General features: G+C 38.7%; 1 protein-coding gene across 4 annotated transcripts in view; it reads right to left on the reverse strand.

The window, feature by feature from the left end:
• LOC110454444 (inactive phospholipase C-like protein 1) overlaps positions 1-23131 on the reverse strand; it is a 69925-nt gene that overhangs the window by 11510 nt on the left and 35284 nt on the right. For all 4 annotated transcript variants that reach the window (XM_021503943.1, XM_021503941.1, XM_021503945.1 and 1 more), the window contains exons 10-22: positions 19370-19493; positions 18754-18839; positions 12066-12189; positions 11601-11769; positions 7340-7435; positions 7019-7121; positions 5554-5733; positions 3897-4096; positions 3369-3498; positions 2909-3067; positions 2062-2159; positions 1805-1906; positions 496-687 (exon numbers count right to left, since the gene is read on the reverse strand). In XM_021503943.1, coding sequence (XP_021359618.1) covers positions 496-687; positions 1805-1906; positions 2062-2159; positions 2909-3067; positions 3369-3498; positions 3897-4096; positions 5554-5733; positions 7019-7121; positions 7340-7435; positions 11601-11769; positions 12066-12189; positions 18754-18839; positions 19370-19493 — 1763 coding nt within the window. The remainder of the gene's footprint in view (positions 1-495; positions 688-1804; positions 1907-2061; positions 2160-2908; positions 3068-3368; positions 3499-3896; positions 4097-5553; positions 5734-7018; positions 7122-7339; positions 7436-11600; positions 11770-12065; positions 12190-18753; positions 18840-19369; positions 19494-23131) is intronic.

Consider the following 23131-nt stretch of genomic DNA (forward strand, 5'->3'; position numbering starts at 1 on the left):
ACCATTGTCAGGGATAATGTGACAGGTCAGGGCGGAGATAAGCACCATTGTCAGGGATAATGTGACAGGTCAGGGCGGAGATAAGGACCATTGTCAGGGATAATGTGACAGGTCAGGGCGGAGATAAGCACCATTGTCAGGGATAATGTGACAGGTCAGGGCGTAGAGATAAGCACCATTTTCAGGGCTAATGTAACAGGTGAAGGCAGAGCTTAATTAGCGTCATTGTTGGAGCAGATGTGATAGGTCAGTGGCTTTGCCATAGTTGTGATTTCATGTGTTAGTTTGGGAGAATGGGGAAGGGGGAGGGGGGATCCAAAATAATTAAAGTACCTAACAAATCCCTAATTATGCAATATATATATTTCAATATTTAGGATTTTATCTAAACACAGATTTCTCTCATAAATTTGATACACAGAATCTCAAACAGACTGAACCAGATGATTGCCACAAGTAAAGGCCAAACTGTTGACAGTAACAAGCCCTACTAACCTCACGCTCCTGTGTGGACAGGAAGTAGATAGATGCATGTTGGCTGTTGTTAGATACCCTGGTTGCTAGGAAACGGATACACTGTTTGATGTTGGCTATTGGAGACAAACCACACTTCTCCTTGAAGGTCTGAAGGTCGTTCTGGACATCTTCTCTCATGTCCATAGCATCTCGAAGAGGCTGAATAGATATCTGTCACACACAACAATAGACATACAACCTATGTCAAGTAGGAGTTGATATATATATACAATCCATGTTTAGTGTGATTCAGGAATAGCTAAAGAAACTGTGAAAGAGCGCGCAAAGATATACCCCCTACTTCATCTTATTGTGATATTCAAACTTTTTTTGCAGGAAGTACAATACCCCAATCACAAACTTCTTCCTTATGCACATGGACATATAATGTACTTTCACTGTGCCAAATTACAAAAATGTTATGGAACAGAAATTTAAGTTTCAAGGGCCTCAACTCCAGAAAATAAAGTTGAAACACAGGAATACAATTTAGGTCAAGTTTGACACAGGAATACAATCTAGGTCAAGTATGACTCAGTAATACAATCTAGGTCAAGTACAACTCAGTAATACAATCTAGGTCAAGTACAACTCTGGAATACAATCTAGGTCAAGTGCAGCTCAGGAATACAATCTGGGTCAAGTGCAACCCAGGAATACAATCTAGGTTAAGTACAACTCAGGAATACAATCTAGGTTAAGTACAACTCAGGAATATATATAATTATAACTTGAGGTTCTTATATACCGCATTATCACAACCTAGTTTGTAGGTCATCTCAAAGCGGTTCACAAATTATTATCCGTAGTTATAGGGCCTTTGCAAACAGCCAATATCTTTCTCAACTCACTGGGGAGCTAACAGATGGTGCTGCCATTTCGGCGCTCACAGCTAGCATTTACCAATTCTAGCACTGCGCAACCACATACTCATTAACAGCTGAGTAGACTGGAACAAGCGGAATAAAGTATCTTGCTCAAAGATGCAACACAGTGCCTTGACGTGACTCGAACCCGCAACCCTTCGGTCACGAGCCCCGCGTCCTACCACTTGACTACTGTGCTTCCTAATTTAGGTCAAGTACAACTTAGGAATACAATCTAGGTCAAGTGTGACTCAGGAATAAATATGGTGGTATATGTTTGGTATATTGTTTGATATTGGTAGAACACTGATTGGTGTTTGTAATGGTATTGTTTATTGTGCTAGACTAAAAATGGTATTGTTGCACATTGCTTGGTGTTTATATTGCTGGTAAATTGTTTCTGATTGTGGTAGAATATTTACCTTAAATGTTTCGTCTATAGTTTTCACTCCTATAGACTTCATACTGGGATAATTTTTCAGTGGCTTATTTCCGGAAACAAACTTATGGTGGTTGGCAGAAATCTGAAGTGAAAAAACATTTCAATCTGAAAATTTGAGAATGTGTAAGTAACATAAATATTGTACAAAAGTCAAATATGCTCTTATATTTTTCATCATCAGCATAAAACCTTTCCCAAGTATAACAGGTGGTTGCTATTTCTTTTAATCTTACTTACCTGGTTATTATTTTTGTTGGCCAGAGTTGTGTGGACAAACAGGGTACACTTTTCTATGGGCTGGCCATTCTCTCTCAGCAGACACACATGGCGATATCCTGCAGGCAGTCAATTACAAAGGGAGACAATCAAATTATCTCCCTGTAAAAAGTTGCTTACTACCTAGCTGTTTTAAGGATCTGCTCTTGTGAAAAGTCCAAATTTTCAACTTACTAAATTATTTTGAGCCATACCTTATTTTAAAGAAGAGAATATGAGAATTAAATTTGGATGATTTTTAAAAGCAAACATACATCTGAAAAACGTTTGCTTTTAAAAATGATCATAATTTGTTGAATTTAATAAAATCAGGGTACACTAGATCAAAATGGATTTGAATTTGATTAAACTTCAAAAAATAGATTCATAAATTATACACAACCATAAAATAAAGTTTGTCAGATGTCATTGACTTAACCCTATACAAAAGGTATAAGGGCATCAATTATTTGGGTGGAAAATATTTGTATTACTTAATTAGTCTTCATTTTGGTAATTAAGTCAAATATATATTATAAGGTCACATTTACCCTAATATATCAATGTTCTGTAAACTATAAGTTTCTAGCTTTTTGACACATTTTTCAGATGTTTGATCAAGCCTTTAAAGATACATGGAAAACAAGGATGATAGATTATTTACTTGCTTAAAAAATACAGCCCCCTAATGCTAGGACTTCACCCTGAGGCCCTGACCAAAGGGCTACTATCCCCTGGACTCAAATCTAGAATGATCCTCCCCCTATCTCCCTCTCCATCCAGTACGGCCAGGCTACATCACTGGTATTGTGCTACAGTGCGTCCTTACCTGTTTTGATACAGGTAAACGGTATAGTATACTGTCCCATCAGTTTGTCCTCTCCTATTAGGGTCTTTGCCCTTGCTTCAAATCGTACCAGGGCCAAATCTGGCATCTTAATCTGAAGTTCGAAGGTTTCTTCCTCGAACATAGTTGCAAATGATGAAACTGCACAAATAAAGGAAAGATCTGAGCAATTACGTATATATACATACTTGAACTGCCAAAATTCAAGATGGCTGCCAAGCATCAATGCACACACAATATAAATGTTATATACTATCTGTGACTAGACACACATGTTGTGCTGTAACAATACTGTAACAATACTGTAACAAAAATACAAATCTATGTTCATCTAAGTAAGTTGCAACCTTCCATGTAAAAAAAATGCGAAATACAACACCGACTACGATGATCGTGACCCTGAATATCACAGATAGTTACCGGAGGACAAGGTTATACTGACCTTCACCCTGGGTCTGTTTAGTCTGGTATGTCGCCTCATCAGCTGGTATCCCAATTATTCTGACAGAGACATAAATCTTAGTTCCTTCCATCCTCACCTTACAATGGGACAAATTCTGCCCACTCACCACCTGTAAGTATAAAGGGAGGTTAACTCAAATATTCTTGATATGTCAAAAGCATATATGATGTAGTCTTACATCAAGTTTCGTTCACAGACATATAGCTCATACACTTAGATATCCTAATAGACATCACACACTTATGCTTATTGCTCTACTGATATGTCAATCAACATGTTTAAATACATTTTTTTAAACGATATTCTAAGAAAAAATGACAGTTGACAAATTGTTAATTGTTTTCCTTTATCAAAACGACTGATATCTGCATAATGTGGTGTTTTTTTTGGATTTAAAACTAAATTTCAATGAAATGATACCAAATAGTTAAATGATCCAATATCTGGGTTATATTGAACTTTGACCTCTAGCAACTTAAGGGTGGTCACGCCAAGTACCTGACCTACCTTCATATGGAGGTCCACCTGAGTGTTCAGGTCATCGTCTGTATTTGAGATGGTGGTGGAGAGACTAGGTTTAGGTGTGAAGAAGGAGTAGGGATCACGGATGACCGTTGGCTGGAGCACGTAGCCACACTGACCATTCTTCATGAAAAATGCCTTGTTCAGCTCTGTAGGCAGGCCTGGTGTCTGGTAGTTCAGGGCAACTATTCGGGAGAAACATGTAGCACATTATACAATGTTGTATTATCAAGTCTCGATATACAGTGTACAGTATTTCTATACCTGGAGTTTTGGTGAAAAATTTGACTTCTCAAATAATATGTTTAATAAATAAAAACAAGTTAAGTGTGTCCTCGTTAAGCTCTTTCTCCAGATATCAAACTTACCCATCAACTCTAGCTAGAGTTAGACAGTCTTAACAGACATCAAACTTACCCATCAACTCTAGCTAGAGTTAGACAGTCTTAACAGACAACAATCTTACCCATCAACTCTAGCTAGAGTTAAACAGTCTTAACAGACATCAAACTTACCCACCAACTCTAGCTAGAGTTAGACAGTCTTAACAGACAACAATCTTACCCATCAACTCTAGCTAGAGTTAAACAGTCTTAACAGACATCAAACTTACCCACCAACTCTAGCTAGAGTTAAACAGTCTTAACAGACATCAAACTTACCCATCAACTCTAGCTAGAGTTAAACAGTCTTAACAGACATCAAACTTACCCATCAACTCTAGCTAGAGTTAAACAGTCTTAACAGACATCAAACTTACCCATCAACTCTAGCTAGAGTTAAACAGTCTTAACAGACATCAATCTTACCCATCAACTCTAGCTAGAGTTAAACAGTCTTAACAGACATCAAACTTACCCATCAACTCTAGCTAGAGTTAAACAGTCTTAACAGACATCAAACTTACCCATCAACTCTAGCTAGAGTTAAACAGTCTTAACAGACATCAAACTTACCCATCAACTCTAGCTAGAGTTAAACAGTCTTAACAGACATCAAACTTACCCATCAACTCTAGCTAGAGTTAAACAGTCTTAACAGACATCAAACTTACCCATCAACTCTAGCTAGAGTTAAACAGTCTTAACAGACATCAAACTTACCCATCAACTCTAGCTAGAGTTAAACAGTCTTAACAGACATCAAACTTACCCATCAACTCTAGCTAGAGTTAAACAGTCTTAACAGACATCAAACTTACCCATCAACTCTAGCTAGAGTTAAACAGTCTTAACAGACATCAAACTTACCCATCAACTCTAGCTAGAGTTAAACAGTCTTAACAGACATCAAACTTACCCATCAACTCTAGCTAGAGTTAAACAGTCTTAACAGACATCAAACTTACCCATCAACTCTAGCTAGAGTTAAACAGTCTTAACAGACAACAATCTTACCCATCAACTCTAGCTAGAGTTAAACAGTCTTAACAGACAACAATCTTACCCATCAACTCTAGCTAGAGTTAAACAGTCTTAACAGATATCAATCTTACCCATCAAATCTAGCTAGAGTTAGACAGTCTTAACAGATATCAATCTTACCCATCAAATCTAGCTAGAGTTAAACAGTCTTAGCAGACATCAAACTTACCCATCAACTCTAGCTAGAGTTAAACAGTCTTAACAGACAACAATCTTACCCATTTGACAACCACAGTTCCAAAACTCGCAGGGTGAAAAATTAGACGAGTTAAATCTGTTAGCCTTCGGGTAAATTCTGGAGATGAATCTTTTGTTGTAGTTGATGAATTCCTCGGGTCTGTTGCGACACAACATCGTGGCTTTACTCTCCCCAAACGAACACATTTCATAGTACTTTTCTGTGGAGAGGAAATTATACTTGTATTATTGTGTGCCCTGTACAGTCTGAGCTGTTTTAAGGTTGATTATGCTCACAACTGATATCTACATTTTTAGTTTCGATGAAATTACATTCTTTTTAGTAAATAATGTGATCTACTTGAATTTTTACATAATTATATATAAGTGCTACATGTTACTTAGGACCTGCTAGAGCGAGCATTGTCAACTTAATCTCACAATAAAGTCCAGTAGTATCTATCATGTAAACTTTATCGATAAAACTGACCATACATTTAGAGCTAGACATTCTACGGTTCACAAGAATTATCTTTAGACTTAACCTACAAAAATATTAAGATTCATTTTATTTCTGTTTACCATATATATGTCAAGAATATTTTTATCTTACTTTGTCAATAAGATTCCGATGATTTCTATTTGTATATCAAAGTGCTACTTATACAGGGAAAGCATGCAATGGGCGCTGAAACTTGAGATACTTACACTGAAACTTGAGATACTTATGCTAAAACTTGAGATACTTACACTGAAACTTGAGAAACTTACACTGAAACTTGAGATACTTACCCTGAAACTTGAGATACTTACACTGAAACTTGAGATACTTATGCTGAAACTTGAGATACTTACGCTGAAACTTGAGATACTTACCCTGAAACTTGAGATACTTATGCTGAAGCTTGAGATACATACGCTGAAACTTGAGAAACTTATGCTGAAACTTGAGTTACTTACGCTGAAACTTGAGATACTTACCCTGAAACTTGAGATACTTTCACTGAAACTTGAGATACTTACCCTGAAACTTGAGATGCTTACACTGAAACTTGAGATACTTATGCTAAAACTTGAGATACTTACGCTGAAACTTGAGAAACTTATGCTGAAATTTGAGTTACTTACGCTGAAACTTGAGATACTTACACTGAAACTTGAGATACTTACGCTGAAACTTGAGATACTTATGCTGAAACTTGAGAAACTTACGCTGAAACTTGAGAAACTTATGCTGAAACTTGAGTTACTTACACTGAAACTTGAGATACTTACACTGAAACTTGAGATACTTATGCTGAAACTTGAGATACTTATGCTGAAACTTGAGAAACTTATGCTGAAACTTGAGCTACTTATGCTGAAACTTGAGCTACTTATGCTGAAACTTGAGATACTTACACTGAAACTTGAGATACTTACACTGAAACTTGAGATACTTACGCTGAAACTTGAGATACTTACACTAAAACTTGAGATACTTACGCTGAAACTTGAGATACTTACGCTGATGCATGGACAATTCAAAGTCTTTAAAACCTCGGGATGCAAAGAAGATGACAAGATCTGACAACTCCTTTGCTAACTTGAGAGTGTGACTGCCTTCGTCCTGTAACAATCACACCATTTTTGATAATATATCAATATTGTGAGTAACAAGAGAGGATTGAGTGTTATGTTACCTGACAAAGGTTCTCTGCTATGTCAACTTTCAGTGTTATTTTCTTAATATAACAAGGCAGATCAACATGAGTTTCTCTTAAAAAGCTGACATTTCTTTGATAATGCAGCCTATATTATTACAGAATGAATAGCTAGGATACAAACCTTTTTCTTTTTCTTCTCTTCTCCCTCTGTTTCTTCTTCCTCCTCATCAGACACCACATCCACATCCTTGTTTGCAGTCATGGCCAGCTTTTTATTCTACAGACATGAAACATTTAATTTACAAACCATCATCAACTAAAGATTTACTACTATAGAGAAGCCACCCTTAAGTTGATGTATTGTGTGGACAGGATGAAGGGACAGAGGTAAATGACGAGGAGACAATCCTTGAAAATGGAGACAATCATTGAGACACAAGAGACTAAGATAGGGCTGACTGTCACGACAATCAGTAAGGAAGGGTAGGCTATCCCTCTACAATGTAACACTATGATTCAGGCAGTGGAGACAATTATTCAGACAGGGGCAACATTCATTCAAGGGAGATAATTATTCAAGAGGCGGAATTAATCCTACAGGTAAGGGAGACAAACCTACAGGTAAGGGTGATAAACCTACCGGTAAGGGAAACAAACCTACAGGTGAGGGTGATAAACCTACAGGTAAAGGTGAAAAATCTACAGGTAAGGGAGACAAACCTACAGGTAAGGGTGATAAACCTACAGGTAAGGGAGACAAACCTAAAAGGTAAGGGAGACAAACCTACAGGTAAGGGTGATACACCTAAAGGTAAGGGTGATAAACCTACAAGTAAGGGAGACAATCCTACAGGTAAGGGTGATAAACCTACAGGTAAGGGAGACAAACCTCCAGGTAAGGGAGAAAAAACCTACAGATAAGGGAGACAAACCTACGGGTAAGGGAGACAAACCCACAGGTAAGGGAGAGAAACCTACAGGTAAGGGCGATAAACCTACAGGTAAGGAGATAAACCTACAGGTAAGGGTGAAAACCCTACAGGTAAGGGTGAAAACCTACAGGTGAGGGTGATAACCCTACAGGTAAGGGTAATAAACCTACAGGTAAGTGTGATAAACCTACAGGTAAGAGAGATTCAAGGGAGATAATTATTCAAGAGGCGGAATTAATCCTACAGGTAAGGGTGAAAACCTACAGGTAAGGGACACAAACCTGCAGAGAAAGGAGACAAACATACAGGTAAGGGAGACAACCCTACCGGTAAGGGATACAAACCTACCGGTAAGGGAAACAAACCTACAGGTAAGTGAGACAAACCTACAGGAAAGGGTGATAAGCCTACAGGTAAGGGAGAGATAATTATTCAAGAGGCAGAATTAATCCTACAGGTAAGGGTGAAAACCTACAGGCAAGGGAGATAAACCAACAGGTAAGGGTGATAACCCGACAGTTAAGAGAGACAAACCTACAGGTCAGGGTGATAACCCTGCAGGTAAGGGAGACAAAGCTGCAGATAAAGGAGACAAACCTAGAGGTAAGGGAGACAAACCCACAGGTAAGGGTGATAACCCTACAGGTAAGAGAGATTCAAGGGAGATAATTATTCAAGAGGCAGAATTAATCCTACAGGAAAGGGCGACAAACCTACAGGTAAAGGAGACAAACCCACAGGTAAGGGAGAGAAACCTACAGGTAAGGGTAATAAACCTACAGGTAAGGAGATAAACCTACAGGTAAGGAGATAAACCTACAGGGAAGGGTGATAAACCTACCGGTAAGGGATCCAAACCTACAGGTAAGGGAAATAAACCTACAGGTAAGTAAGGGAGACAAACCTCCAGGTAAAGGAGACAAACCCACAGGTAAGGGAGAGAAACCTACAGGTAAGGGCGATAAACCTACAGGTAAGTAAGGGAGACAAACCTCCAGGTAAAGGAGACAAACCTACAGGTCAGGGTGATAAACCTACAGGCAAGGGAGATAAACCAACAGGTAAGGGTGATAAGCCTACAGGGAAGGGAGACAAATATACAGGTAAGGGTGATAACCCTACAGGTAAGAGAGACAGACCTACAGGTAAGGGAGTCACTCCTACAGGTAAGGTTGATAAACCTACAGGTAAGGGAAATAAACCTACAGGTAAGCGTGACAAACCAACAGGTACGGGAGACAAACCTACAGCTAAAAGGTAAGGGAGACAAACCCACAGGTAAGGGAGAGAAACCTACAGGTAAGGGATAAAAACCTACAGGTAAGAGAGGCAAACCTACAGGTAAGGAAGACAAACCTACAGGTATGGGTGAAAACCTACAGGCAAGGGAGATAAACCAACAGGTAAGGGTGATAACCCGACAGTTAAGAGAGACAAACCTACATGTAAGGGAGACAAACCTGCAGATAAAGGAGACAAACCTACAGGCATGGGTGAAAACCTACAGGTGAGGGTGATAACCCTACAGGTAAGAGAGACAGACCTACAGGTAAGGGAGCCAAACCTACAGGTAAGCGAGACAAACCTACAGGTCAGGGTGATAACCCTGCAGGTAAGGGAGACAAACCCACAGGTAAGGGAGAGAAACCTACAGGTAAGGGACAAAAACCTACAGGAAAGGGAGAAAAAACCTACAGATAAGGGAGACAAACCTACATGTAAGGGAGACAAACCTCCAGGTAAAGGAGACAAACCTACAGGGAAGGGTGATAAACCTACAGGTAAGAGAGACAAACCTACAGGTAAGGAGAAAAACCTACAGGTAAGGGTGATAAACCTACAGGTAAGGGAGACAAACCTACCGGTAAGGGATACAAACCTACAGGTAAGCGTGACAAACCTACAGGTAAGGGAGACAAACCTACAGGTAAGGGAGACAAACCTACAGGTAAGGGTGATAAACCTACAGGTAAGAGAGACAAACCTACAGGTAAGGAGAAAAACCTACAGGTAAGGGTGATAACCCTACAGGTAAGGGAGACAAACCTACCGGTAAGGGATCCAAACCTACAGGTAAGCGTGACAAACCTACAGGTAAGGTAGACAAACCTGCAGATAAAGGAGACAAACATACAGGTAAGGTAGACAAACCTACAGATAAAGGGAGACAAACCTACAGGTAAAGGAGACAAACCTACAGGTAAGGGGGATAAACCTACAGGTAAGGGAGACAAACCTAAAAGGCAAGGGAGACAAACCTACAGGTAAGGGTGAAAACCTACAGGTGAGGGTGAAAACCTACAGGTAAGGGAGACAAATATACAGGTAAGGGTGATAAACCTACAGGTAAGGGTGATAATACTACAGGTAAGGGTGATAAACCTACAGGTAAGGGTGATAAGCCTACAGGTAAGGGAGATAAACCTACAGGTAAGAGAGACAAACCTACAGGTAAGGAGAAAAACCTACAGGTAAGGGTGATAAATCTACAGGTAAGGGAGACAAACCTACCGGTAAGGGATCCAAACCTACAGGTAAGCGTGACAAACCTACAGGTAAGGGAGACAAACCTACAGGTAAGGGAGATAAACCTACAGGTAAGGGAGACAAACCTACAGGTAAGGGTGACAAACCTACAGGTAAGGGAGATAATCCTACAGGTAAGGGTGATAAACCTACAGGAAAGGATGAAAAACCTTCAGGTAAGGGAGACAAACCTACAGGTAAGGGAGATAAACCTACAGGTAAGAGAGACAAACCTACAGGTAAGGAGAAAAACCTACAGGTAAGGGGGATAAACCTACAGGTAAGGGAGACAAACCTAAAAGGCAAGGGAGACAAACCTACAGGTAAGGGTGAAAACCTACAGGTGAGGGTGAAAACCTACAGGTAAGGGAGACAAATATACAGGTAAGGGTGATAAACCTACAGGTAAGGGTGATAATACTACAGGTAAGGGTGATAAACCTACAGGTAAGGGTGATAATACTACAGGTAAGGGTGATAAACCTACAGGTAAGGGTGATAATACTACAGGTAAGGGTGATAAACCTACAGGTAAGGAAGACAAACCTACCGGTAAGGGATACAAACCTACAGGTAAGCGTGACAAACCTACAGGTAAGGGAGACAAACCTACAGGTATGGGTGAAAACCTACAGGTGAGGGTGAAAACCTACAGGTAAGGGAGACAAATATACAGGTAAGGGTGATAAACCTACAGGTAAGGGGGATAATCCTACAGGTAAGGGTGATAAACCTACAGGAAAGGATGAAAAACCTTCAGGTAAGGGAGACAAACCTACAGGTAAGGGTGATAAACCTACAGGTAATGGAGACAAACCTACAGGTAAGGGTGATAATCCTTGAAGAAGGGGATACAGGAAGTGGAGGCAATCAGATAGGTAGGAGTGCAAATTAACTGTAAAGAGGAGGACAGTGAAGACAATCAATGAGGCAGGAGAGAAAAATCATGTGTGGGAGACAATGACAGGCTATAGAATGACTCACCTTGATAAGGACTTTCTTCTTGAGCTCATTTGGTGAGGGCAATACCCTTCTCTGATTGTCTGGCTCCTCATGATAGAGCTTTTCACCCAGAACTTGCAGTAGTATTTCAGCCATCTGTTTCTGGTACTTAGGGCTACAGTGGTTCTCTAACGACAGCACAACAGGATACCTGGTCAAGTGATAATGACATGTTTCATCGACCAATCAAATCAAAGGTGTCCATCTTCATTTTTTATCAAATCAAAACCTATCATTAGCAATTACTTAGAGTCATGTGACAAACAAGTTTGATTCCCATTCACGCAATGACAAGGAAAGTTTAACATATTAACAGCTCAGGGTATACCATATTACACCCCAGAATATATGTGTGAAAATCTACACATACTTATCCTTATTTAATAAATTTTGACATAGGAAACAAAACTTTTTCCTCTAATTAATCTGTGAGAATTAATTACTTACTCTGACGTGTAAAACGCCCATTCACTAATGCACTTGATAACATCTTGAAACAAAATGGCTGAAGTTAAACTTAAGGAGCCATGTTTAATGATGGGGCCATCATCATATCCGTCATAGCAGTCCACTGCACATAAACAAATAACAAAAACAATATAGAATTAACAAAAACAATATAGAATTAACAAAAACAATACAGCAATAACAAAAACAAGAGGCCCAGAGGGCCTGTATCGCTCACCTGGATATATGGCAAAATATTCTCTAAATGAGATCCAAGGGAATATGCCAGACCCCAAGGCCAATCCTTGTAGCATATCTGTATTAGATTTTTCATGCCCAGCAATTTAATGTATGGTTATGGGGTGGGGATTTCAATTGCTTCCAAGCAGTGACTCAGAAACCAGGTCCTTAGGGTTGTGGCCAGACCCCAGGATCAATTCTAATATCATGACTACATTCGTCTCTTTATGCTCAACAATTGTGTATATAGTTTTTGGGTGGGGATCTCAACCATTTCAAAGTTATTACCCAGGGACTATGTCTCCAAGGGAGGGGCCAGACCCTAGGGCCATCCTGGAAGTAAATGTGCATTCTTCTCTTTATACTCAGCCAATGTATATATGGTTATACGGTGGTGATCTCAACCATTTCCAAGTAATAAACTGTTTTGGGCCCCACCCCTTAGCCGGGGGGTTAGCCCCACCATTTGTACAATTTTGAATCCCTGCCTCCAATGAATGCTTCCGACCAAATATGATCGATATCCATGGCATAGTTCTACAGAAGAAGTCGTTTATAGCAATATAGCCAAATTGCTCCCTTTTGGCCCAGCCCCTCAGCCCCCTGGGGGGTCAGCCCCACCATTTGTACAATTTTGAATCTCCACCACCTAGGGATGCTTCAAGTCAAATATGGTTGATATCCATCTCTTAGTTCCAGAGAAGAAGTTGCTTAAAGCAGTCTAGCCAAATAACCCTTTTTGGCCCGCCCCTCAGCCCCCTGGGGGGTCAGCCACACCATTTGTACAATTTTGAATATCTGCCTCCCATGAATACTTTTGATCAAATATGATTGATATCCAGTGCAGAGTTCTACAGAAGAAGTTGTTTGTAGCAATATAGCCAAATTGCCCACTTAAGGCCCCGCTACTCAGCCCCCTGGAGGGTCAGGGTCACAAAAACTATACCAGCAGACCTTCCTCCCCTAACAAGTATTTCTGTCAAATATGAGCAAACTCTGTTCAAAACATTGGAAGATATGGCCTATTATGTATATTTCCTATATAAACTATACTAAATTTCACCCCTCACCATGGGCAAACGGGGGGCCTGGTAGACATGAAAATCACAAATTTTATAAACCACCCAAACGCTTTTACAGCTATGGGTAGTATTTGATCCTGGCATTTTTGTAACTAGAAAAGAAGATTTTTGAAATTTCCCTAAATTCCTCCCCTTTTCGGCCCCTAACTCAGTCCCATAGGGGGTCAGGCTCATATTTTTTTACCTGCAGACCCCCTCCCCCTAACAAGTATTTCTGCCAAATATGAACAACTTCCGTTCAAAACAACGGTAGATATGGCCTTTTATATTTATTTCCTATATAAACTATACTAAACTTCACCCCCTCCCCAGGAACAAATGGGGGGGGGGCTAGAAGACATGAAAATCACATTTTTTATAACCACCCAAAGGCCTTTACAACTATGAGTAGTATTTGATTCTAGCATTTCTAAAACTGGAGAAGAAGATTTTTGAAATTTCCCTATATCCCCCCCCTTGGCCCCTAACTCAGCCCCCTAGGGGGTCAGGCTCATACAAATTTTACCTGCAAACCCCCTCCCCCTAACAAGTATTTTTGTCAAATATGAACAACATCTGTTTAAAACAGTGGAAGATATGGCCTATTATGTTTATTTCCTATATAAACTATACTAAACTTCACCCCCTCCGGGCAGGGTAGGAGACATGAAAATCAACATTTTTATAAACCATCCAAAGGCCTTTACAACTATGAGTAGTATTTGGTTTTAGCATTTCTGGAAATGGAGAAGAAGATTTTTTAATCTTTTCTAAATTTTCCCCTTTTTGGCCCCTAACTCAGCCCCCTAGGGGGCCACACCCTTATTTTATAAATATATTGAACCCCTGGTCCCAAGGACGCTTCGTATCAAATTTAATTAAAATCCAATCAGTCGTTCAGGAGATGAAGGCTTTTAAAGGGAAAAGTTGACGCCGGACGCTGCGGTACGGCATAAGCTCACTTGCCCTTCGGGCAGGTGAGCTTACAATACAGAAATAACAAAAACAATATAGAAATAATACAAGAGGCCCAATGGGCCTGCATCACTCACCTGGTATTAATCTCACACTTGTAATCTTAAAAGTGGACTTAAATTCAGCTACAGGCAAAATATCAGTGTTTCATTCATTAGAACCTATTAAAAGATTTAAACATATGACACCTGTGACCTTGAATGTCGAACAAGGACATTATAATATTAGGTTGAACAGAGTTTATAGTCTTCCAACCCAGCATGCTTCTGGAAAAATATCATTATCCTGGACCTTTTGGTTATACAGAACAAATCATTTAAAGATTTAAACATATATTGACCACTGTGGCCTTGAATATGGGTGACGGTCATTCACTTGGTAGTCCTTCATCCCAGCATGTTAATGGCCAAATATCATCACCCTTGGCCTTTTGCTTATTAGGAAGAAGTCATTCAATGGTTTTAAACATATTTGACCGCTGTGACCTTAAAATATATATGTCAAGGTCATTCATTTGAACAAACTTGGTAGTCCTTCATCCCAGCATGTTACTGGCATTATCCTAGGCCTATTGGTTATTCAGAAGAAGTTGTTTAAAGGTTTAGAACATATTTGACCCTGTGACCTTGAAAACAGATGAAGATCATTCATTTGAACAAACTTTATAGTCCTTTATCCCAGCATGCTACTAGCCAAATATTATCACCCTAGGCCTATTGGTTATTCAGAAGAAGTTGTTTAAATGTTTAAAATATATTTGCCCTCTGTGACCTTGAATATAAGTCAAGGTCATTTGTTTGAACAAACTTGGTAGCCCTTCATCCCAGCATATTACTGCCCAAATATCATCACCCTAGGCCTCTCGGTTATTCAGAAAACTTGTTTAATGGTTTTAAACATATTTGACCCCTGTGACCTTGAATATAAGGCAAGGTCATTTGTTTGAACAAACTTGGAAGCCCTTCATCCAAGCATGTTACTGGTCAAATATCATCATCCTAGGCCTCTTAGTTATTCAGAAGAAGTTGTTTAAAAGAAGATTTTAACATATTTGACCCCTGTGACCTTGAATATAAGGCAAGGTCATTTGTTTGAACAAACTTGGAAGCCCTTCATCCAAGCATGTTACTGGTCAAATATCATCATCCTAGGCCTCTTAGTTATTCAGAAGAAGTTGTTTAAAAGAAGATTTTAACATATTTGACCCCTGTGACCTTGAATATAAGGCAAGGTCATTTGTTTGAACAAACTTGGAAGCCCTTCATCCAAGCATGTTACTGGTCAAATATCATCATCCTAGGCCTCTTAGTTATTCAGAAGAAGTTGTTTAAAGATTTTAACACAGTTGACCCCTGTGACCTTGAAAATTGATGAAGGTCATTTATTTGAACAAACTTGGTAGCCCTTCATCCAAGCATGCTTTTGGCCACATATCATCACCCTAGGCCTTTTGGTTACTGAGAAGAAGTTGTTTAAAGTAAAAAGTTGACGCCGGACGGACGCCGGACGGATGCCGGACAGATGCCAGACAGACGACGGACGGACGACGGACAATAAACAAAAGGCCCAGAGGGCCTGTTTCACTCACCTGAATATGTTGAAAATAATTGGTATGAAGTAGGTGCTGTAAGTACATATGAAATTTCAGAAATATCCATACAGTTTTTGAGATATAGTGAGAACAAACTTCAAACAGAGCCCCACCCCTAGGGGGGTCATACCCACCAATTATACAAAATTGAGTCCACTTGACCCAAGGATGCTCCAGACTAAATAAGGATAAAATCCCATAATCCTGATGGTCGAAGAAGGATTTTAAAGGTTTTACCTCTATTTCTCCTATTGGGCCCAGCCCTTCTGCCCCTTGGGAGACCACACCAACCGTTTATACAAAATTGGTTCTCCTTTACCCAAGGATGCTCCACACCAAATATGGACCAAATCCTTTCATTCCTACTGACGAAGAATTTTAAAGAATAATTTGCTATGTTTCCCCTATTGGGCCCGCCTCTAAGGCCCCTGGGGGGCCAGACCCATGGTTTATACAAAATTGGTTCCCCTTCACCCAAGGATGCTTCAGAACAAATCCTTTTATTCCTACAGAAGAAGAAGTATTTAAAGAATTTGCTATACTTCCCCTATTGGGCCTCGCCCCTCAGCCCCCAGGGGGGCCAGACCCACCGTTTATACAAAATTGGTTTCCCTTTACCCATGGATGCTCCACACCAAATATGGACCAAATCCTTTCATTCCTTCAGAAGAAAAAGAATTTTAAAGAATAATTTGCTATGTTTCTCCTATTGGGCCCCGCCTCTCAGGCCCCTGGGGGGCCAGAGAGGCGGTTTATACAAAATTGGTTACACTTCACCCAAGAATGCTTCAGAACAAATCCTTTTATTCCTACAGAAGAAGTAGGATTTTAAAGAATTTGCTATATTTCCCCTATTGGGCCCCGCCCCTCAGCCCCCAGGGGGGCCAGACCCACCATTTATACAAAATTGGATCCCCTTTACATATGGATGCTCCACACCAAATATGGACCAAATCCTTTCATTCCTACAGAAGAAGGATTTTAAAGAATAATTTGCTATGTTTCCCCTATTGGGCCCCGCCCCTCAGGACCCTGGTGGGCCACACCCACGGTTTATACAAAATTGGTTCCCCTTCACCCAAGGTTGCTTCAGACCAAATATGGAACAAATCCTTTCATTCCTACAGAAGAAGGATTTTAAAGAATTTGCTACATTTCTGCTATTGGGCCCCGCCCCTCAGCTCCACACCCACCATTTATACAAAATTGGTTCCCCTTTACCCAAGGATGCTCCACACTAAATATGGACCAACTCCTTTTATTCCTACGGAAGTAGAAGGATTTTAAAGAATAATTTGCTATGTTTCCCCTGTTTGGCCCCGCCCCTCAGCCCCCAGGGGGGCCAGACCTACGGTTTATACAAATTGGTTCCCCTTCACCCAAGAATGCTTCAGACCAAATATGGAACAAATCCTTTCATTCCTACAGAAGAAAAAGGATTTTAAAGAATTTGCTATATTTCCCCTATTGGGCCCCGCCCCTCAGCCCCCAGGGAGGCCAGACCCACCTTTTATACAACATTTGTTCCCCTTCCCCCAAGGATGCTTTTGACAAAATTTGGACCTTCGGACCAGGTGAGCTAAAAACAATATAAAATAACAAAAACAATAAAAAATAACAAAAACAATAAAGGAATAATAAAAACAATATAGAAATAACAAAAAGTTATTGTGCCCTTACTGTGTGTTCATGTTCCTCATTACAGTAATATAGATATAGGTAGTTGTGAGAGGCTTACAGTAATATAGATATAGGTAGCTGTGAGAGACTTACAGTAATATATAGATATAGGTAGTTGTAAGAGGAATACAGTAATATAGATATAGGTAGTTGTGAGAAACTTACAGTAATAGAGGTATAGGTAGTTGTGAGAGGCCCACAGTAATATAGATATAGGTAGTTGTGAGAGGCTTACAGTAATATAGATATAGGTAGTTGTGAGAGACTTACCGTTATATAGATATAAGTAGTTGTGAGAGACTTACAGTTATATAGATATAGGTAGTTGTGAGAGACTTACAGTAATATAGATATAGGTAGTTGTAAGAGGAATACAGTAATATAGATATAGGTAGTTGTAAGAGGAATACAGTAATATAGATATAGGTAGTTGTGAGAGGCTTACAGTAATATAGATATAGGTAGTTGTGAGAGGCCTACAGTAATATAGATATAGGAAGTTGTAAGAGGAATACAGTAATATAGATATAGGTAGTTGTAAGAGGAATACAGTAATATAGATATAGGTAGTTGTAAGAGGAATACAGTAATATAGATATAGGTAGTTGTGAGAGGCTTACAGTAATATAGATATAGGTAGTTGTGAGAGGCCTACAGTAATATAGATATAGGTAGTTGTAAGAGGAATACAGTAATATAGATATAGGTAGTTGTAAGAGGAATACAGTAATATAGATATAGGTAGTTGTGAGAGGCTTACAGTAATATAGATATAGGTAGTTGTGAGAGGCCTACAGTAATATAGATATAGGTAGTTGTAAGAGGAATACAGTAATATAGATATAGGTAGTTGTAAGAGGAATACAGTAATATAGATATAGGTAGTTGTGAGAGGCTTACAGTAATATAGATATAGGTAGTTGTGAGAGGCCTACAGTAATATAGATATAGGAAGTTGTAAGAGGAATACAGTAATATAGATATAGGTAGTTGTAAGAGGAATACAGTAATATAGATATAGGTAGTTGTGAGAGACTTACAGTTATATAGATATAGGTAGTTGTGAGAGACTTACAGTAATACAGATATAAGTAGCTGTGAGAGGCCTACAGTAATATAGATATAGGTAGTTGTGACTTACATTCCACACAGCGACAGCCGGCCAACAACACCTGTTTGTACTGGTCAACACTGGCTGGACCCTTCACCTGGTCGCCAGTCAGATACCTACAGGTATACATGTAAACAAGTGTCAGAGCTCATTTCCTAACCTAGGTTTTGAAGAAATAGATCAAATACTTTTATGTTGTGAGAACTGGCTGTGTTATTTACCTGTTGTAAGAACTGGCTGTGTTACTTACTAAATGTTGTGAGAACTGTCTGTGTTACTTGTGAGAACTTGCAATTATCTTTTGTGTTGTGAGAATTGGCTGTGTTACTTACTAAATGTTGTGAGAACTGGCTGTGTTACTTACTAAATGTTGTGAGAACTGGCTGTGTTACTTACTAAATGTTGTGAGAACTGGCTGTGTTACTTACTAAATGTTGTGAGAACTGGCTGTGTTACTTACTAAATGTTGTGAGAACTGGCTGTGTTACTTACTAAATGTTGTGAGAACTGGCTGTGTTACTTACTAAATGTTGTGAGAACTGGCTGTGTTACTTACTAAATATTGTGAGAACTGGCTGTGTTACTTATGAGTTGTGAGAACTCACTATGTTACTTATGTGATGTAAGAACTTGTTATGTAACTTACGTGTTGTGAGAACTTGCTATATAATAGTTGTTGATCGGATGGTTCATTAACTCTTCACACACAGATTTCTCGTCAGGGTTGAAGATGTCACACCATTCACTGGAACACAGGAACTCTGTAAAACCTACAGCAAATATTACAGAGAACAGTTAAGTACGGCAAAACATTTATGTTCTAACACTCAGGTAGAATACAGTACGTTTCCTGTCTTATACATTCATCTGTGACTACTTATTCAGGAAACACTTTTTTCTCGTTCCTGGCTTAAAAGAAGTATGTCAAAACAAATGGTTTGAGTCAAACTTTTAGTATCGTTTGGTGTCAGCTGATGTTCTTAAGAGTGATGCATGTTGTCATTTTTGGTAAGTGTCAGAATATTTTACCTGAAACTATAGTCTGTAACTTGACATTGTTCCACAGGAATAAATAATTACTGAACAAGCTTGGCGTGAGGTTTTCACAGACGGCTATAATCTTTAAATACCTGGTTTACTTTGCATTTTTAGCTCACCTGGCCCGAAGGGCCAAGTGAGCTTATGGCATGGTGCCGGGTCCGGCGTCCGGCCGGCGTCCGGCCGGCGTCAACTTTTTACTTTAAACAACTTCTTCTGAATAACCAAGAGGCCTAGGGTGATGATAGTTGGCTAGTAGCATGCTCAGATGAACGGCTACCAAGTTTGTTCAAATAAATGACCTTGCCTTATATATATTCAAGGTCACAGGGGTCAAATATGTTTAAAACCTTTAAACAACTTCTTCTGAATAACCGAGAGACCTAGGGCGATGATATTTGGCCAGTAACATGCTGGGATGAAGGGCTACGAAGTTTGTTCAAATAAATGACCTTGACCTATATTCAAGGTCACCGGGGTCAAATATGTTTAAAAATAGTTGGCTAGTAGCATGCTCAGATGAAGGGCTACCAAGTTTGTTCAAATAAATGACCTTGACTTATATTCAAGGTCACCGGGGTCAAATATGTTTAAAAACTTTAAACAACTTCTTCTGAATAACCAAGAGGCCTAGGGTGATGATAGTTGGCTAGTAGCATGCTCGGATGAAGGGCTACAAAGTTTGTTCAAATGAATGACCTTCATCTTTTTTCAAGGTCACAGGGGTCAAATATGTTTTTAACCTTTAAACAACTTCTTCTGAATAACCAAGAGACCTAGGATTATGCCAGTAACATGCTGGGATGAAGGACTACCAAGTTTGTTCAAATGAATGACCTTGACATATATATTTTAAGGTCACAGCGGTCAAATATGTTTAAAAACTTTAAACAACTTCTTCTGAATAACCAAGAGGCCTAGGGTGATGATAGTTGGCTAGTAGCATGCTCGGATGAAGGGCTACAAAGTTTGTTCAAATGAATGACCTTCATCTTTTTTCAAGGTCACAGGGGTCAAATATGTTTTTAACCTTTAAACAACTTCTTCTGAATAACCAAGAGACCTAGGATAATGCCAGTAACATGCTGGGATGAAGGACTACCAAGTTTGTTCAAATGAATGACCTTGACATATATATTTTAAGGTCACAGCGGTCAAATATGTTTAAAAACTTTAAACAACTTCTTCTGAATAACCAAGAGGCCTAGGGTGATGATAGTTGGCTAGTAGCATGCTCGGATGAAGGGCTACAAAGTTTGTTCAAATGAATGACCTTCATCTTNCTTCTTAATAAGCAAAAGGCCAAGGGTGATGATATTTGGCCATTAACATGCTGGGATGAAGGACTACCAAGTGAATGACCTTCACCCATATTCAAGGTCACAGTGGTCAATATATGTTTAAATCTTTAAATGATTTGTTCTGTATAACCAAAAGGTCCAGGGTAATGATATTTTTCCAGAAGCATGCTGGGTTGGAAGACTATAAACTCTGTTCAACCTAATATTATAATGTCCTTGTTCGACATTCAAGGTCACAGGTGTCATATGTTTAAATCTTTTAATAGGTTCTAATGAATGAAACACTGATATTTTGCCTGTAGCTGAATTTTAGTCCACTTTTAAGATTACAAGTGTGAGATTAATACCAGGTGAGCGATGCAGGCCCATTGGGCCTCTTGTTCTGCTTCCCAAAATAATGTTTTTGTTGATTTGTAGATAATTTAGAAAATTCAGAATGTAAAAGCATTCCCAATGTTTCTTTCCATTCTGGGTATCAAGCGTGAGAAAAGGCGTAAATCATTATGTAGGTATGGGGAAATGGAAATCCTATCTGAGGGTGTAGAATTTCAATAACCCCCATATCTACATAAGTCTATATAAGTCTGACATCTCAAAATAAACACTAAACAAATGTTCACACCAAGAATGTACGCAACTTCAATTATTCAGTGATGGAACAAACAAATCCACACGTCATTAAAAACAAATTGCCTTCATATATATTGAGTTTTCAACAAACAGTTTTACTTACCAGTATAGTAAAAAACAACTACACATTAGGTAATGATGTAGGGAAGGGATCCTCAGGGTTATAGTAAATACAATTTACACTACCAGGTAAACCTTTTTGCTTCCATGAACCTTCGGGCTATCATGAACTCTCGGGCTACAATTAACCCTCGGGCCAATCACCCTTAACTTACAAAACTATACACATGAATGATTCATTTTTTTTTCTTTTCTGTTCCTGTTAATATAAACGTAAGTTTGGGTTGGGAGCTGTTATATTTCAATGACAATGATTCTAGTATAAGACTTGATTGGGTGTTTTTTTTTTTAATTTTTTCAACAGTACATTAAACATAACACATCATATTTCAGTCTCACATTCTTAATTTTCAGACAAGTTTTTTGTTTGTCTTGACATTTTTTTAACATTCTTATATTACTACATCGCTTTGGGTACCAATGCAGAAAAACAATTATTTTCTTTATAAGTTTGAAACAAGATACATAGAATAATATTGTATGCATTGTAGTTGAGAAGCAAACAAATACAAAAAAACAGAAAAAACAAACAGTTTGACTATTTTCACATGCTGAAACCAGGATATTAGGTGTTATGTACCATTGTACTGTTTTAGAAGAAGATATAGGAAAGAAAAGAGTAATAAAGAGAGAGAGGGACAAGAAAGAAAAGGAAGGTTGGAGAGGTGTCGAAGGATTTGACAAGGGCTTATTGTTCGATATTGTGTAAATTTTTGTACATACGCTACTTTTAACAGGAATTACATTGGTACTATATGATTATAATTAATTTACATTTCAGTTATATAGCCTGCAGTAATCTTTCCCGTTTTTTCCATTCCCTTTTAATATTAGTGAGATAATTTTCACCATTACCTACAGCAATGTATTTTTGAGTATTGTAAATATCTTTAATTAAGTTTTTCAAAGCTAAAACTGATAGACCAGTTTGCAGACATCTAGCCTTATAGATATATAGTTTAATGATAAGAAGTATTAAATTATCAGCATTGTTTTTTCTATCATAGAAACCAAAGATAAAAGATTCTTTATTAAAAGCAAATGGAATTAATAACACATCTAGCGATGATTCAAAATCTGTTAAAAACACTTGTACTTCTTTACATTCCCATAATGCATGAACTATAGTTTCTGTGTCAGTTTTACAATGAAAACAATATGGACTATTAACAAGACCTATTTTATAAAGATATGAATTAGTAGTTAAAATCTGTTGATTGATTCTAAATTGAAGCCACTGTAGTTTTGTGTTTTTACTAATTTTGAAGGGAATGGTATAGATTTTCTTCCATATCTCTGTGTTAAATTCAAATATTTCC

The sequence above is a fragment of the Mizuhopecten yessoensis genome, unplaced genomic scaffold (genome assembly GCF_002113885.1).
Source record: "Mizuhopecten yessoensis strain PY_sf001 unplaced genomic scaffold, ASM211388v2 scaffold7841, whole genome shotgun sequence".
NCBI lineage: Eukaryota > Metazoa > Mollusca > Bivalvia > Pectinida > Pectinidae > Mizuhopecten > Mizuhopecten yessoensis.